This window comes from Manis javanica, chromosome 3, assembly GCF_040802235.1.
Source record: "Manis javanica isolate MJ-LG chromosome 3, MJ_LKY, whole genome shotgun sequence".
Lineage (NCBI taxonomy): Eukaryota > Metazoa > Chordata > Mammalia > Pholidota > Manidae > Manis > Manis javanica.
Genome location: NC_133158.1, coordinates 32,821,504 through 32,838,069, shown reverse-complemented (window position 1 = coordinate 32,838,069; position 16,566 = coordinate 32,821,504). Strand labels below are relative to the sequence as shown.

Sequence of the window (16,566 nt, the reverse complement as noted above, 5' to 3'; positions counted from 1 at the left end):
GCGTCCTGGCAGCTGAGTCCTTACCCTCACGGTGCCCTCAGCACTGAGCTGCTTGCGAGGCTTCTCGGGCTCTGCCAGCCGCCCGTCAGGGTAAGCATGGCGGTAAAGACACTTGCTTCCAAAAGGGCAGGTCCCCCTGCCTTGCTCGAAGTATTTACAAGCTTTTTTCCTGAAAAGCAGAAAAAAAGCAGATGATGGGAGAATCTGGAGTCCAGACGTGCCATTGCCTCCATCTCTGCCCATGATGCCAGCCGGGCCTGCCCTACGAGGATGAGGGGACTCAGAGGGGCTGGGATGCTGTGTCAAAGGTGGACAGCGTTCTGCTTGATGCACGGACTCTGCCCTGGTCTGAGCCTGTGATCGCAGCCTGACCGCTCCTCGGGGTCAGCAGTGTTGTCCAGGTGGCCACAGGAAGCCAGACTCTGGAGTCCAGGGGAAGCTGGGAATTTCAGCAGCTGCCTGAAGTTAGGGAATCCATTCCAGTTTTCTGGGGCCCCAGCCTGTGGAGCAGGGCTGCTTAAACTCTGTTCTACAGACCCGTTCTTAGGATGGTGTTCTTAAGTGCAAAAAGCCCATAGTCTACAAAAAGCTATCAAGAAGAAACTTTTCCCCTGTCTTTGAATTCTACCCCCAGACACCTGTGTTAAGAACTCCTACTCCCGAGAAGAACAGCCACCAAAGAATTCCCATTCTTCTTGTTCAAGTGGTGTCTGGCTTAAATAACTGTACACAATCCAAGTTGAAGAGGTACAGATGCCCAGGAACCCCGAGGGCAGCTGGTGTGCTGCAAAGAGGGAAGTTCACATCACAGCAGAAGGGCGAGCTGCTGCCAGGGGCAGCTGGGACAGGCGGTGGTGGCTGCCGAGGGAAGGGCAGAGACCCATGGCGAAGACCTGCAGGCAGCACAGGAGCCCCAGCGCTTGCCTGGGTGCCTAGTCCTACCAGGTCTAGTGCTGGCAAGGCGGCCGGGGAGTGGGTTTGAGCGGATGTATGTGCCCCAGACCTTCCAGGGTTCTGAGCAGGTATCTGCTGGATGCTGGACTTACCGGGTCCTGGAAATCATTCTCTTGTCTCCACTCTCAAGATAATGGTTCCTCTGCCCAGCCCCGTCAGGTGAGCAGGCACAAAGCCTCCACTCCCTCTGCTCTCAGCACCCACAGTGCCCCCCACACCACACAGGAGCCTCCCCAAAGCCCCACAGACATGACTCCAGTCTGCATCCCTGTCGGTCCCTTCAGCCCCAGGGGCCAGGGCCACTCCCACTGCTTTCTCTGACAGTCCCAGGTAGACCCAGGAGCTCTGTGTGACACCTGGCCTGGGCCTCTCATGAAGAACTGTCACCAGAAAACCTGTACCATGAGTGTGCTTTTACAATTTCCCATGAAACTCTTATCTGACTGATCTCTACCCAAACAGCAGCAAGGCCTTTGGGACAAGTCCGGCACAGCTCACTCCCTGCTCACTTCTGCCCTCTGCTGGACGCACACGGGGCAAAAATGGCCAAGCCAGAAAATACCCAGCCTTCAGGAGTTAATACACAACTTAAAGAACCATTAAGAAAGGTAACGCGCAAGTCCTTTTTAGTGCAACCAAGTAAGTTTCACCAGACCCGAGCCTCCTATACATAACTAGAAACACAAAGACCTAAAAGCACTGAGTATGAACAAAAGAAGAATTGAGACATCAGACACCTGTAAGAACTGGAAAAAAAGAGCTTTTTTTAAAAAAAAGAAAAAAAATAACTTTTAGCCTAGAGCAAGCCAGAGTCTACACAGGGTAGCTAAACTCCAGTGGAAAATCCATGTCTTTCTAGCCTGAAGAACGGAAAGACAAGAGTTGGAGAAAATTAGCCACGGCAAGTAAGGAGTATGCCCACAAGGACAAGGGCCTGCGAGGGGGCAGCCAGACGCTGTGTACTGACTGCCCAACTCTCTGATCCGCCCGTCAGTGTGGCAGCTCAGCTAAGGATCAGAGAACCCAACTGAGGTTTGAACTGCTGCCCAAGAGTGTGAGTCTAGATGATTTACCTGTCTTTGAGAACAAAAACATCAGTGCTTGACAGATGAACCTTAGGAAATGTAGAAAATGTGACCCAGAGGCCAACTTCAAGATGGCAAGTATTTCAAGGTAGCTATTACAAAGAAAATGAATCCAAGACCTGTGGGATAGTATCAGAAAGTCTATCACATGTAATTAAGGGTCCTGAGAAAAACAGGGTAGAGAAAAATATCTGATGGCCAAAATTTCCCTAAATTTGGTTGAGTGGCATAAGTTTAGTGATTCAGAGAAAGCCAAGCAGTACAATATGAAGAAAACCACTTCTAGGTAAAATATCAGGCTGCTGCAAACCAGTATAAAGGAACAATCTTGAAAGCAATTCCAGAAAAATGATGTAATACAATCTGAACCATCACTGACCTCCTATCCAGAAGTACAGAGGCCATCAGAGCAGAATAGTATTTGCACAGCACTGAAAGAAGAGTCAACCAATCCCAAATCCTCCTCATTGAAAGAGGAAACACATGGAAACAGGACTAATCAAGACCATATAGTCAAAATATCCTTTAGCATGAAAATAAAATTGATTTCTGAAAAAAGAAAACTAAGAATTCATCACCAGCCAGTCATCAAAATGTTAAAAGCAGTTCTTGAGGCTGAAGGGAAATTACACTCTTTGGAATGAATTACAGTTGACCTTTGAACAGTTGTGGGGCTTGGGGGAACAGACCCAGCTTCTCTTTCCACCCCCCACAAATCTACATTAACTCTTCACTCCTGCAATACTTGACTAACAGCCTACTGTTGGCTGCAAGCGTAACCAAGAACAGTTGATTAACATATATTTGGATGTTGTATTATGTTATATTCTTACAATACAGCAAGCTAAAGACAGTGTTCCAAATTGTCACAAATCTCCCAAAACCTTTCAACATATTTATTGAAAAAGATTCCACATATAAGTAGACCTGTACTATTAACACTTGTGTTATGCGAAGGTCAACTGTATGTATCACATGAAAGAGCTGGGAAGAGTAAATATCTATGACTAAACATACACAACTCTTTTTCCCTCTTAAAAACAAGTACACAAATTTTTAAAGGAAAAAATCACATTACCTTGCAGGATTCTAATATATGTAAATATTGTATCCACACATTGTAACAGTAAAACTGCAGGATACGAAATCAACATACAATAATCTTACATTTCTATACACTAAAACTAGCAGAAAGAGAAAGAAAACAATTCCATTTATAACTGCATCAAAAAGAGTAAAATACCCAGCAATAAATTTAACCTGTAACATGTGACACTGATGCAAGAAAGTGAAGACACAAATAAATGGAAATCTATCTTGTGCTCATGGATTCAAAGAATTAAATATCATTAAAATGTCCATACCACCCACAGCAATCTGCAGACTCAATGCAATATTTGTCAAAATTCCAATGGCGCTTTTCAGAAATAGGACAAACAACTCAAATTTGTGTAGAACCACAGAAGACCCAGAGTAGCCAAAGCAATCCTGAGAAAGAACAACAATGCTGGAGGCACCACACCTACTAATTTCAAGCTGTACTACAAAGCTATAGTAATCAAAACAGTATGGTACTGGCACAAAAACAGATACCTAAATCAGTGGAACAGAATATAGAGCCCACACATACATGGTTAATTAATTTACCATAAAGGAGCCAAGGATATACAATGGCAAAAGGACAGTCTCTTCAATAAATGGTGCTGGGAAGACTGAAAAGCTACATCTAAAAGAATGAAACTGGACTGCTGTCTTACACCATACATAAAAATCAACTCAGAATGGATGAAAGACGTGAGTGTAAACCCTGAAACCATAGAAGAAAAACAGGCAATAAGCTCCTGAGACTGTCTTAGCAATGACCTTTTTGAATTTGACACCAAAAACAAAGGCACAACAACAACAAAAATAAGCATAACGGGCTACCGCCAACTAAACAGCTTCTGCACAGCAAAGGAAACAATCAACAAAAAGAAAACCCACTGAATGGGAGAAAATATTTGCAATGATATATCCAAAAAGGAGTTAATATCCAAAGTATGTAAAGAACTCATACAACACCAAAAAGAAAAAAAAACTCAATTCGATTAAAAAATGGGCAGAGGAACTGCATAGACATTTTTCCAAAGATGACATAAAGATGGCCAAGTATGTGGAAAACTGCTTAACTTACTCATCATCAGGGAAATGCAGATCAAACCATAGTGAGAGATCACCTCACGCCTCCTGGAGACAGACCTGCACCCCCATGCTCACTGCAGCATTACTTACAACAGCTAAGACGCGGAAACCACCCAGTGTCAATAGATGAATGGACAAAGAAGATGTGGGGGACAAACGCGCGGGTGCACACACACACAATGGGACATTATTCAGCCATGAAAAAGAAGAGAATCCTGACATTCTGCAGAGCGTGGATGGACCTCGAGGGTGTTACACTAAAGGAAACAAGCCAAGCCTGGGGTTGAGGGAAATTGGGAGAGGCTGCTACACAGACAAACTTTCAGCTGTAAGATAAGTAAGACTAATATCTGAAATCTGCTAAGAGTGTAGATCTGCTAAATGTTTTCTCCGAAAAAGGAAAGAAATATGTGACGTGTGATGGGTATGTTACCTAGATGGGGGAAATCCTTTCACAACGTACATCAAATTGCCATGACATACACCTTAAATATCTTATGATTTTGTCAGTTACACATCAAAAAGGTTGAAATTTTTAAAAATTACATTACCATCTTGTGGGGTTCTATGTAGATAAAGTGCATGGAGCACATATGCACACCTGTAGTACAAAAGGGGGTAATGAGGAGAGTTAGTAGGAATATTAATTATGATTGTGAAAAAACTAAGAGTATATGTAACCCCAAGAAAGACCATTAAAAAAAAGGTAAGCTAAAAAGCTGTAAGTTGAAACTGAATTCTAAAAAACATTCATAATAGCCAGAAGCTAGAACCAGTACAGTGTCCATTACCAGAAGAATGGGTAGCTGGCAAACGGCAGGCCTTGTTTTGCACAATTCTGAATGCCCGACGTGACAGGATTAGGAGGTGGGGGCCTTTGGAGATGTGACCAAGTCATAAGTGGGGAGGCCTCGCGGACAGGATGGTGCCCTCCCCGAGAGCTCCCTGCCTCTTCCTCCACATGAGTGCACAGCGAGAAGGCGCTGGCCACGAAGGGGACCTCCCCAGGGGCTGGCAGTGCTGGCCTTACACTTGGACTCCTGGCCTCCAGAACTGTGAAAAATAAATTTCTATTTATAAGCTGCCCAGTCTGTGGTATTTTGTTCTAGCAGCCAGAATGGACTAAGATGCCAAATACAGTGAGTCAAATAGTGACCCCAAAAGATAGATACAACTCCTAAGCCCTGGTACTTGTGAATGTGACCTTATTTGGAAAAAGGATCTTTGCAAATGCCGTGAAGGTTGTCAGGATGAGATCTCCCTGGATTACCAGGAGGGTCCTATAAGCAAAGACACTTGTCCTTACAAGAGACAGAAGGGGGTAGAGAACAGAGGAAACCGCGGCAGGGGTGGGAATTGTGCTGCCACCAGTCAAGGAACCCAGGAATAGCCTGCAGCCATTAGGAGCAAGCAGAGGCCAGGGACAGTTCCCCTTCGGCCTCCAGGAGGAACTGGCCCTGCCTGCACCTTGACTTCAGCCTTGCCGGCTCCAGAACTGTGAGATTACGTTTCTGTTGTTCTAGGCCACTGGGCAGCAGGCAGCTGTCAGGGTACAGAGCACCTGTCCTCCAGCACGGTTCATACATCAGCTACCACAGCACACTACCTGGGAACCACTGCACAACGTGCAAACACTGCTGCTGGCTCTTCAGTCCAAGCCACTAACAGCAAAGGGGCACCACGGTCAGCAACCAGCCAGCTAACTCTTCCACAGCCCATCATGACCAGTCATGGCCGGTGCCTACTACGGTTTAGACAGACAGCAACGTGTTTGCTGCGTCCCCAAGATGTTTTACAAAAATGGGTCCTGGAAGAGGAAACTGGCCCAGAGATGGAGGTGCAGCCAAGCAATGCAAAGCAGTAACACTGAAAGTGACCCCTGGGTCCTCAACTCCCACCCCCCAAAACACCTGCACCACGCGCAGCACGCACGCAAATCCAGCAGAGCCCTTCTCGGCAGAGCCCCATCGGAGTGTTCCCACCAGCCCCACACCCGCCGCCCCAGTCCCGGCCACCGCCATCTCTCGCCTGGGTCTCTGCAAGCGCCTAACCAATCTCCTGTTTCCACTCCTGTCTCCTCTCAGTATATTCTCGATGGATCAGTCAGAGAAAACCTTTTGTATTATCAGTAAGATCACATCACCGTCTAATCCAAACCGTCCTACCACCCAACTCATCCAGCAGAGACAGTGCATCCAGCCAACAGCTGACAGAGCCCTGCCCCCGGCCCTCATCATCAGCACTGTCCTCTCCGCTCCCCAGGCCCAGCCAGTCCTTGCTGTTCTTCAGACGAAGCCAATGTATGGACCTCAGTCTTGCAGTGACCACTCCCCTCCCTCTATAATGTTCTCATTCACAAAATGGGTCATTGCCTCCCCTCCCCTAGGTCTTTGCTCAAATGTCACCCCACTGAAGCCTTCTCTGGTTCCCACACTAGACCTGCAACCCCCTCACCTCCTGTCCCCTAATTCCCAGGCACATGTAGCCTGATCACTATCTAATATATATTTCCCTATTTATCTATGTTTCTTATTACCTACCTTCCTTTACTAGAATGTGTACTGTGTGAGGGCTGGGATTTTTAAATGTTTAGTGCTGTATCTCCAGCAACTAGAAAAGGCCTACCATACACATCTTCAGCCAGAATTTGTGAGGTGAATGAATCAATCACAGATGATAAATTGACCTTAGCACTATAAACAGGACTTTTGGGGGGAATCGCTCAGCTTAGAAACCGAGCAGGTCCGCCTTACCACAGCCCCTCCAGCGGTCCCACAGCCCAGCAGGGAGCCTGAGGGGCGGATGAGATGCTGGGGGGCCTCAGGCTCCCAAGACCACATTCTCAGGAGGGAAAGGGGAGGCCCTGCAGACAACAGCAGAGATGAGACAAGAGCCAGGCAGGCAGCAGGATGAGGCCTGAACGCACAGCACTTACCCGACTCCCTGTTTGAAAGCTTCAATCAGCTCGTTCTTTTTATTCTGATCTTCAACCCAATACACACTTGGGATTACAAACTCTGATATCACACGACATTCTGGACAAGACCTGAAACAAGCAGCAGGTTAGTGTGGGAGAGCTGGAATCACCAGGCCTGTGTGCCCACCACTGAGCCCCCAGCTCCACCTGCTTGGGCACATGGCTGCTCCCAATGCTCCCCGGCCAGAAACTCCACAGAGTACAACTGCAGTCACTAAGAACCCTATTTACTGCTTAAAACATGTCCTTAACAATTAAGACAACCCAGTTTTTAAAATGGATAAAGTGCTTAGAGTAGGCATTTCTCCAAAATGGACAAAAAGCACAGAAGATGATGCCCAATATTACTAGTTTTCAGGGAAATGCAAATCAAAACCACACTAAGATATCATTTCATACCTGCAAGGAAGGCTAAAATCAGAAAGATAGTAATAAACATTGATGAGGATGTGGAGAAACTGGAATCCTCATGTGTTGCTGGTGGGCATGTAAAATGGTTCAGGCACTTTGGAAAGTAGTCTGGCAGTTTCTCAAAATGCTAAACACAGTCAGTCACCTATGCCCCAGCAAGCCCAAACCCGGGCTCGTCCGGAGAGAAGTGAAAACCGCATCCCCACAGGGCTGAGCGTGACTGCTCACGGCCGCGTTACTCAGGACAGCCACCGGGGGGAAGCAGCCCAAGTGCCCAACTGATGAACCGATAAAACGTGGTGTACACACACCATGTATGTTATCTGGCCATAAAAAGGAATGAGGCGCTACAACACGGGTGAACTGACACTGTTATGCTCAGTGAAAAAAGTCAGAGACAGAGGCCACATAGTGGAGGAGTGCGTTTACGTGAGAGCCTGGCAGAAACTGTTACCCCCATTTTAAAAGAAAAAGTACTTGGTGTGCCCAAGAAGGGTACATGATGTGCCCAAGTTTATGCAGCCAGAACCTAGGACCCCCAGCTATCTCTGATGGAAACACCTCTGGAGGACGGGGAGGCTTCAGGGCAGGGGGAGACCCCCACCTCTCCCCAGCTTCTGCAGCTCAGACCCCTTGCTGTACTTACTTAATGATTGGGTTCTCAAACTGCTTGGCACACCTCCACTGCCGGATGCAGGACAGGCAGTACGTGTGCGTGCAGTTGGAGAGAATCCCAAACCTCCTCTCAGAAGCAGACGCCTTCTCGAGGATCACTTCCATGCAGATACTGCACACTTTGTCCTGACTTGCCTGGAAGGCAAAGGCCTTTTCCATCTCATGTTCAAACGTTGACATGCAGATCTGAGGTACAGAGGGGGAAGAGGGAAACCTTAGGTCTGGCCCACTGGAGAGCAGAGAGCCGGGCTGCGTGGCCACAACCCCCTCAGGAAGGAACACGGACTGTGGCTGCCTCAGGCAAGCCCACTGGTGCTTGGATTCAGGACCCAAAGTGCCCTCAGACCACCAAACGGGCTTCAAACCATCCCTGGCTGGGCCCTTGCCTTCTTAGCAGACATGGTGACCTCCAATCCAGAGCGGAGACCATGGTGGTTCCAAATGGCAGAGGGCAGCTGTGGGACAAGAGTTCACAAGGATGGGCACCACCTCCCCTACTCTGAAGCACACCAGCCCCAGAAACACTGGAGAATCCTTAACTTGACACATCAGGCTGGCGATCCATAGTCGGGGGTAAGCAGCACTCCTTTTCCTCAGGAGAGCAAGTTACGTGATGAATCCATTCCCTCAGTGACAGGGCCAAACAGCCCCCGTGTGCAGCACTGTGTAGCAGGCATTACAGTCAATGCCAAGAGCAGCTGCAGGGCCACTGGACCCAGGCCCTGACATGCAGGTGAAGAGGGCAGTTCTGATTCCGGGCTTACCTGGACACCCCTGGGAAGACACGGGAGGCAGGCTCCGCCTCCACATACCACAGCCACTCCTCAGCCTGGCCTCTCGCACTGTGGCAGTGGGCTCCTCCCCGTCTCTCCTGCCCATCCTCATGCGCTGCACGAGCAGAGCCCAGTGAGAGGCAGTGACCCCACACCTGCTGGGGACCCAATGACCTGAAAGGTCCCTTCCAACACTTGGCTCCTCAGATGCTACACTCTGGGGTCCTCAGATTCTCCCTAACTCAGGTTGACTGGACCCTGGCCACAGAGGGGAGGGTGTGTGTGCGTGAGACAGACACACCCCACCCACCCCACGCTCCTAAGTTAGACTTGTTCTCTGAACACTGCAATGCTTCATTTCTGATGCCCCTTCCTTTGTGCCAAATTATCAAAAACTGGCAAAATGACAACAGGAAAAGGACATGGAAACAGGATAAAAAATATGTCAAGTAAGCAAGGCTGGTCTTGCTGGCAGGAAGATCTGTCACTCAGGGCACTCTGAATTTCTTAAAACGATTTCTTAGAAGGCTTGCAACTTTACCTTCTCATGAGCTTTCCTTTGCTCGGGGTCGAAGGGGTGCAGGACTTGTAGCCTACAGATGTCACACATCTCCCCATGCAGGTAGACACACGCATCCCCAAATCGACACTCGCCGGCAGCCGCATAGGGGCACAGCTGCTGCTCGCTGCTGTAGGAGCCGCCGGCTTCCACGTCCTCGAGGCCACTCCTGATGGCATCAAGATAGGAGTGGGGCTTCATCTCCAGGTTGTTCTGGGGGTCACTGCTGCCTCCTGGATTCCTCACCACAGCTGGGAAGGTCTTTTCTTCAGCCATGCCGGAAAGATCTCGATACAAAGCACACAGCACCACAAATGAGAACTTGTATAGTTAATCAATATCTAACAAGCAACTGGCTTCAGGAATTTTACTCGTGGGAACATATAGGGGGAAAAAAAAGGCCAAGAGGGAAAAATAAAAAGAACAATAGAAAATGTTCATAGCGACATTACTTATTATAATCATGATTAAAAAAAAACAAAACATAGTAATTGGCAACATAGGGAAACAGCAAAGCAGATGGTGATGTATTTATACAGAAGAATACTAAAGTTGCTGCTTAAAAAATGTCACATTTGGAAATGTGAACACATGAACCAGTTAACCCTAAGGAAAAAAAAACGTAAGATACATACATAATCCAAAAAACACTGAGAAAGCAGTTAATAGAATACAGTACTCTCCTTTAGGCCAGTAAAGGTGCCTGTCACTAAAAGTAGACCAGACTGAAAACCCAGAGTGCAGCTGGCTCCCAAGCCATGGCCGGGCCCCCCACAGCCTGTGTGCTGCCCACCGGGAGCTGCCGGCCGCCCATGGGCCACAGTGGGCTGTGTCAGCAACTCGTCTGCTTAGGAAGGAGCCTGTCCACCTAAGTCCGCATGATTCCGAAAACCAGAAATCCCTTCACCTGCTGAGGCCCAACCAATCTAAACGCCTGCCATGATTTGTAGCTTCTTCCTCCCAAACCCTGTTCCATGGCACAGACCACCCCCAAACCCCAGCAGGCTCTCTGCCACCAAAGAGGCAGCCTTAAGGTACCGAACACTGGCTCAGCGTAAGAACGAAGACTATGAACTGACCTAGCAGTCAAAGAGTGGAACAGGCTCTTACAAAAATAAGCAACTCTGAAATGAGAAGCTTGGGTACTTCTCAGAAACACATCCTCCTAAGCAGACAGCAGTCACATGTCAGCCTCTATGTTGTGCCAGGCCCACCTAGGGGCTCAGCCCATCTTTGGGTACAAGGCTGGATGCATGGTCCAAATGCCGCATGGCCAAATGAAGCCCGTTCACAAGACAGTTCTGGCGCCCCTAGGCCTGGGCAGCTCAGGGGGGCTGTGTCAGGGACCTCTTGGCCAGAGGCGGCCAGAAGGGGCACCAAGGACGAGCAAGACTGCGTCCCAGGGCAAGTCATGGGAGAATTCTGCCACTCACTTCGATCTCTAAGTACCAATGTTCTCTTCTCACGTTTCCCAGGCTCATGTAAGTTAGTTTTCACAATGGATACAGTGAGGTCGGATGTAGGGTGAAGACTGTGGAAAGCCGGGGAGGGTACCGCCTGGGGCACAGCACCCACAGCACCGCCGGCCGCGGCAGATGGCCTCGTGTGGTCGTATCTAAACAAAACATACAGTGGGTGCATTATGGACACACCACACACACGTGCCTCCCACATTACCGATGTGGAGTATCCTTCTTCTGCTCCACTTGTGGAAGTGGAAAATGAGCCAATCTTTTCCCATATCTGAATTGGTAACTGGCTTATTAGTAAGAACTGCTTGGCAATTCTTTTATGTGTCCTGGTGGGACTGGAGTGGGACAGACATACTGTCCTAGACAACAGAGAGATCCTGAAAATTCCAGACAGACATTGAACTGAAACCTCCTCACCCCCAAACCAGTATGCTTTGGGGCATGAGTACCCAAAATGTTAATGATGGGCAATATAACAGCTGCAGGCTGGCTGTTCCTGGGCTGTTTCTCCGGGACACCCGCCAGCAGGGGGAGGGTGGGGTGGGCCATCTTCCATCATCTCCCAGGCAGCACAGAGGAAGGGCTGAAGGGAGCTTTGCAGCCCAGGAAAGAACAGATCAATCAGCTCTTCACTTAAAAAGCAGAGGAAATTCAATAAATATGAGAGATGCCCTCTCAAAAAAAAAAAAAAAAAAAGAAACCAGTGAAGGCATTTAAGAAGAAATTCGCCTGCCATGGTACTGTAACTGAGCATCCAGAATATGGAGAAGTAATTCAGCTACAGGGTGACCAGTGCAAGAACACGCCGGTTCCCAGTAGAGGCTGGACTGGCTAAGCGTGACCCGCAGGAGGTTCTAGGCTTTTTCAGGAGACTAGGCTGAGAGAGCTAAGAACTTTGTCCACAGTCACAGCCTGGAAGTGAAGGAACTAGGATTTAAACCCTGTGAAGCCCACACTCTTAACCATTAGTCACTCTGACTCTTGGTATGTGTTCACATAGACACAGGAGGGAGGTGGAGTGATATACATCATCAAATGCAACCCTAAAAGGTTGTTTACGTTTATGAAGGTGGAGTGGAATACATCCTAACTATTCAATACAGAAATGCTTTTGCAGTTTCTTGTAACCACAGGCCTTGCAGTTCTATTCTTTGTCACACTTGCAGTATCTAGAGGTTCTTGTATCCACTTCTACAGGGCAAGAGCCAAAAGAGAAGTTCCTTAGCATCCATGCCTGACATTGCTGCTTTCCATCCAACTCATTTATCTTCAAAATTGTCCCCTACCTTATCTTTCTGCATCTTAATAGATATCACAGACAAAACTGTCCTATTGCCAAAGGATTTTTGAAAATGCATTAAAAGTTAAACATATTTCTGGGGATCAACAGAGGTGAGGCTTAGAACCTCACCCCCCCTGTTTTGAGAGAAATCTTCTGCATCCGTGGATGTTTTGTTACCCTTGTCTAGCTTGGATTAATACTTAGTCTATAGGCACAGACCTGATCATCTACATTTGCCCTCTTACGGCACTAAATTATGTTTTCTACCTTTATCTTGCATCTACCTACCACTTCAGCATTTTATTTAAAAATAATAATAATAATAATAATAAGGGAGAAATGTGGGATTCACATATAAATCAACTATAAAAATCAAATGAATAATCACATCTAACTTGATTATTTATAGTTCATGATGCGTGATCAAAACTGAAAGTTTCTGTGATATGACTGCCCTTGCACTGTTCACCATGTAAGAACTTATTCACTATGTAAGAACTTGTTCACCATGTAAGAACTTGTTCGTTATGCTTCAGAAGATTGGAGACTGTTGAGAATTAGGCTTGGGGTTGATTAATGATTGTGCATTGAGTCCCCTATACAGAATTTTATTGTAGTTAACAACCATTTGATCAATAAATATGAGAGATACCCTCTCAAAAAAAGTTAAAAATTAAAAATTAAAAAAATATATATATCATAGACCTACACTTGTAAGTGAAGATGACAAAATTTTAGAAAATATAATGTTCTAAATACAAAAAAATAAAGTTAAACATATTTCTTCCTGCAAAAAAAAAAAAAAAAAAAAAAAAGCAGAGGAACTGGTTTTTGGAATGCTTGCCTGTTTAGAAGTTAACAAGCTTGCCTACAAACACAAGGAAGAAAAAGGGAGACTGTGCATGTAAATGTTCAAGCAGGGGAACTCACAGCAAAAAACTGGAAGCCACTTAAGTAACCAACAGAGAAATAGTTAAATAAAATGATGGTATGGTAACATTATGCAACACTATAAAATTACACTTAGGAATAAAGTTGCAACATAAGCAAAAACTTGGTATGTTGAGTGGGGAAAAAAAGCATGACATAAAATCTTATGCGTTCTGTGAATGCAACTTTAAAACCAGAGACTCAAAAGACTAAGGCCTGAAAAGTTGAAATATTGAAATGTTGACTGTCGATGCTGAGAAGTCAGAAATATTTTTAGAGTGTTGAAATTGAGGTTTCAAAATTATTTGCCATGCTCTTTATAATGCTATCACATTACTTCTCAGTCTGTCCCCCTCATTGAGACCCATGCTCCATGCGAGGCCCTGAACCCAACAGCACACAACCCCGGGACAGCCAGGGACAGACGTGGGGCTCTTGCCTGCAGCGAGTCCCGTAGGCGCAACAGCCCTTCTGATAGTATTTGCAGATGACAGACGGCCTGCTGTTTGCCAGGTCATGTGAGAACAGGCATTGGTCTCCTTCCCGACACACACCGTGCATGAAATACCTGCAGACACAGATAAGACATGAAACTGTAGAGGCACACTGAGTTATAAAATCGCCATATTCCTGAATCTAGCCTACACGTATTTCTTCTACATATATTATCTATCGAGGCTCTTTGAGGCAGTAGAGAGAGAGCTATTTCCTTGATTCTAAGACACAGTGATTTTAGATGCACAGGTAATTCAGTGACTTGTGATCCCATATTCCTGTTTTAAGAGATACCTGCTTAATTTGAGATCTGTTACATATATAAAATGTGAGTTTCATAACTGAGAAAATACGCTTGAAAAACTGCTCTCTGTTCTTATGGAGCTTAGAGAGTATGACAGTAACGGAGCCAGAAAGACCGAGGTCCAAGATCTAGTCCTGCCACTTATGAGTAAGTCACAAAACCAGCTTCCCTGGGCCTCTCTATTTGTATCTATAAAGTGGAAATTATACAATCTACTTTACTGGGTTGTAGTGAGGATCAAATAAGATAGTGTAGCACCAAAGAAATATGTAAGAATGTTTCACTGTGATGTCCTATTCTGGCCCTAAAGGAATAACTAGGAGGCACTCTAATTCTGTGCAGCTTAGAGTAGAGAAACCTGGCTGAATGCTCAGAGCAGAGACCCCAGAAGGACAAGCCTTGGTACTAAGAGTAAAGAGTCCTAGACCATTTTAGACCCACCCTAATAATGCTTAAAAACAAGCTTTAAAAGGATCAAGCTGATAGCAAATAGCCAAAACATACTTTAACACTCTTTAAATGAAGACAAACCCAAATGCTCAAGTACATGCACAATGTTTGGTATCCAATCAGAAATTATTAGACATTGCTCAAAAGCAGACAAATGTGGCCCATAACTAGGAGAAAAATTAGGCAGATGATGGAATCAGCGAAGACTCTGAAAAGTTATTACAAATATGCTCAATATGCTGAAGGGGTTAATGGAAACATGAATATAATACACAAAGAAAGTATAAAAAAGAGCCCAAATGGAACTTAGAAAATTACAATATATGAAACGAAAATTACCCTGGACCTGCTTAACAGTAGCTTAGACACTACCAAAGAAACTCTGAACACCGAAAACATAGCAATAGAAACTATCCAAACTGAAGCACAGAGGGGAAGAAAGAGAACAGATTTTTGCTGCTAGCTATGAAGTAAGGAACTTGCCCTCCAATGTGAAAACCTACAAAAAAGAACAAAATATATGAAATAACTGCTTTCACACATAGACCAAAGGCAACAGAAGACTGATCTTTGAGAGGGGGGAAACAAGGGAGGTGAGCCCATGTTCTGCCTGGCAGCATACTCCGGACCTTGGTACCGGGAGGGGAACCCAAAGCAGAGCAGAGCAGTCCCGCTGAACTGACGAGACAGAGACTGGAGCTCAAGGAGGCTGAGGGAAGCTCTTTAAAGAGCCTGTAAATAGAATTACAAATACACGACCAACTGACTTTTGGTTAAGGTGTCAAGGTAATTCAATATAGAAAAGAATAGTCTTTTTAACAAATGATTCTGGACCCAGTATCTCTATGTAAAAAAAAAACGAAACTCAGATATTATGTGTCTGCTGTGCGACCCAATGTGAATGCGGTACACAGCACATCCTGTGACATATACCAGCCAAAAACATTTAACTTGGATCCAACAGAAGGCCAGATCTAGCTCCCAGCTTAAAGGAAATACAAGGGATTGGGAACAAGCTGAAAGGAAAGACATCATGAGGAAGCAACTGGATAAAAAAGGCACTCTGTGGGCCGGGGCTCTTTAGCAAGTGTCATGGGAAAAGGGGTACAGTGGGGGGCTGTCAGCTGAGTTTGGAAACAGTTTAGTGGTTTCTTAAAAACTTGTAAATGAATGTTCATAGCAGCATTATTCGTAATAGCCAATAAATGGAAACTTTTACAATTCCATCACTGGTGAATGGATAAACAAAACAATATATTCATGAAACAGGATATTAAAAGCAATCAAGGGGAATGAAGTGCTGATACATACTACAGCATGGACAAACCTCAAACACACTACACTGAAGTAATGAGGACAAAAAAGACCACATGTGGCATGATTCCATTTATACGTCATTCCCGAAAACAGTGCAACTCTAAGGGACAAAAAGTGGGTGAGTGGTCGCGTAGGGCTGGAGCAGGGGTGCTGAGGCCAGATTGTAAACAGGCACAGTTATCACTGGGGTGAAGGAAAGGTTATAAAATTCAACTGTGATGATGGCTGCACAACTAAATTCACTAAAAATCTTTGAGTTGGACATTTAAAATGGGTGAATTTTATGGTATGTAAATCACAGTTGAATAAAACTGTTGAAGAAAATACTAAAAGGAGGGAGCAGCACTAGGTTAGCAGACACTATATAAAGTACATAATAACCAGATGTAATATTTAGTCCTGGGCTATATTCTGGATTGGACTAACCAGATGTAGAAGACATTTCTGAGAACAAATGGGGAAATTTGACAGAGGACTAGGTTTTGGATAAAATCAAAGTTTATTGATGTGGGAAGTTGAAGATTGTTAACTGAAAACAACAGACTGATTATAAAACAACTTAAACAGTAAAATGGTGCAGCCACTATGGAAAGCAGTACAGTGGGTCCTCAAAAACTAAAAAATAGAGTATGATCCAGCAATCCCACTTTTGGGTATATACACAAAAGAACTGAGAGCGTGTATCTACAAGCAACTCATAG

At 45.6% G+C, this 16,566-nt stretch overlaps 1 protein-coding gene across 1 annotated transcript in view; it reads right to left on the bottom strand.

Annotated features, from left to right (window-relative positions):
- The window catches only part of MKRN2 (makorin ring finger protein 2), a 36,033-nt gene that overhangs the window by 1,171 nt on the left and 18,296 nt on the right, over window positions 1-16,566 (bottom strand). Inside the window, exons 2-7 of the mRNA XM_017655838.3 lie at window positions 13,739-13,867; window positions 11,049-11,230; window positions 9,598-9,902; window positions 8,255-8,469; window positions 7,156-7,266; window positions 25-169 (exon numbers count right to left, since the gene is read on the bottom strand). Coding sequence (XP_017511327.2) covers window positions 25-169; window positions 7,156-7,266; window positions 8,255-8,469; window positions 9,598-9,902; window positions 11,049-11,230; window positions 13,739-13,867 — 1,087 coding nt within the window. The remainder of the gene's footprint in view (window positions 1-24; window positions 170-7,155; window positions 7,267-8,254; window positions 8,470-9,597; window positions 9,903-11,048; window positions 11,231-13,738; window positions 13,868-16,566) is intronic.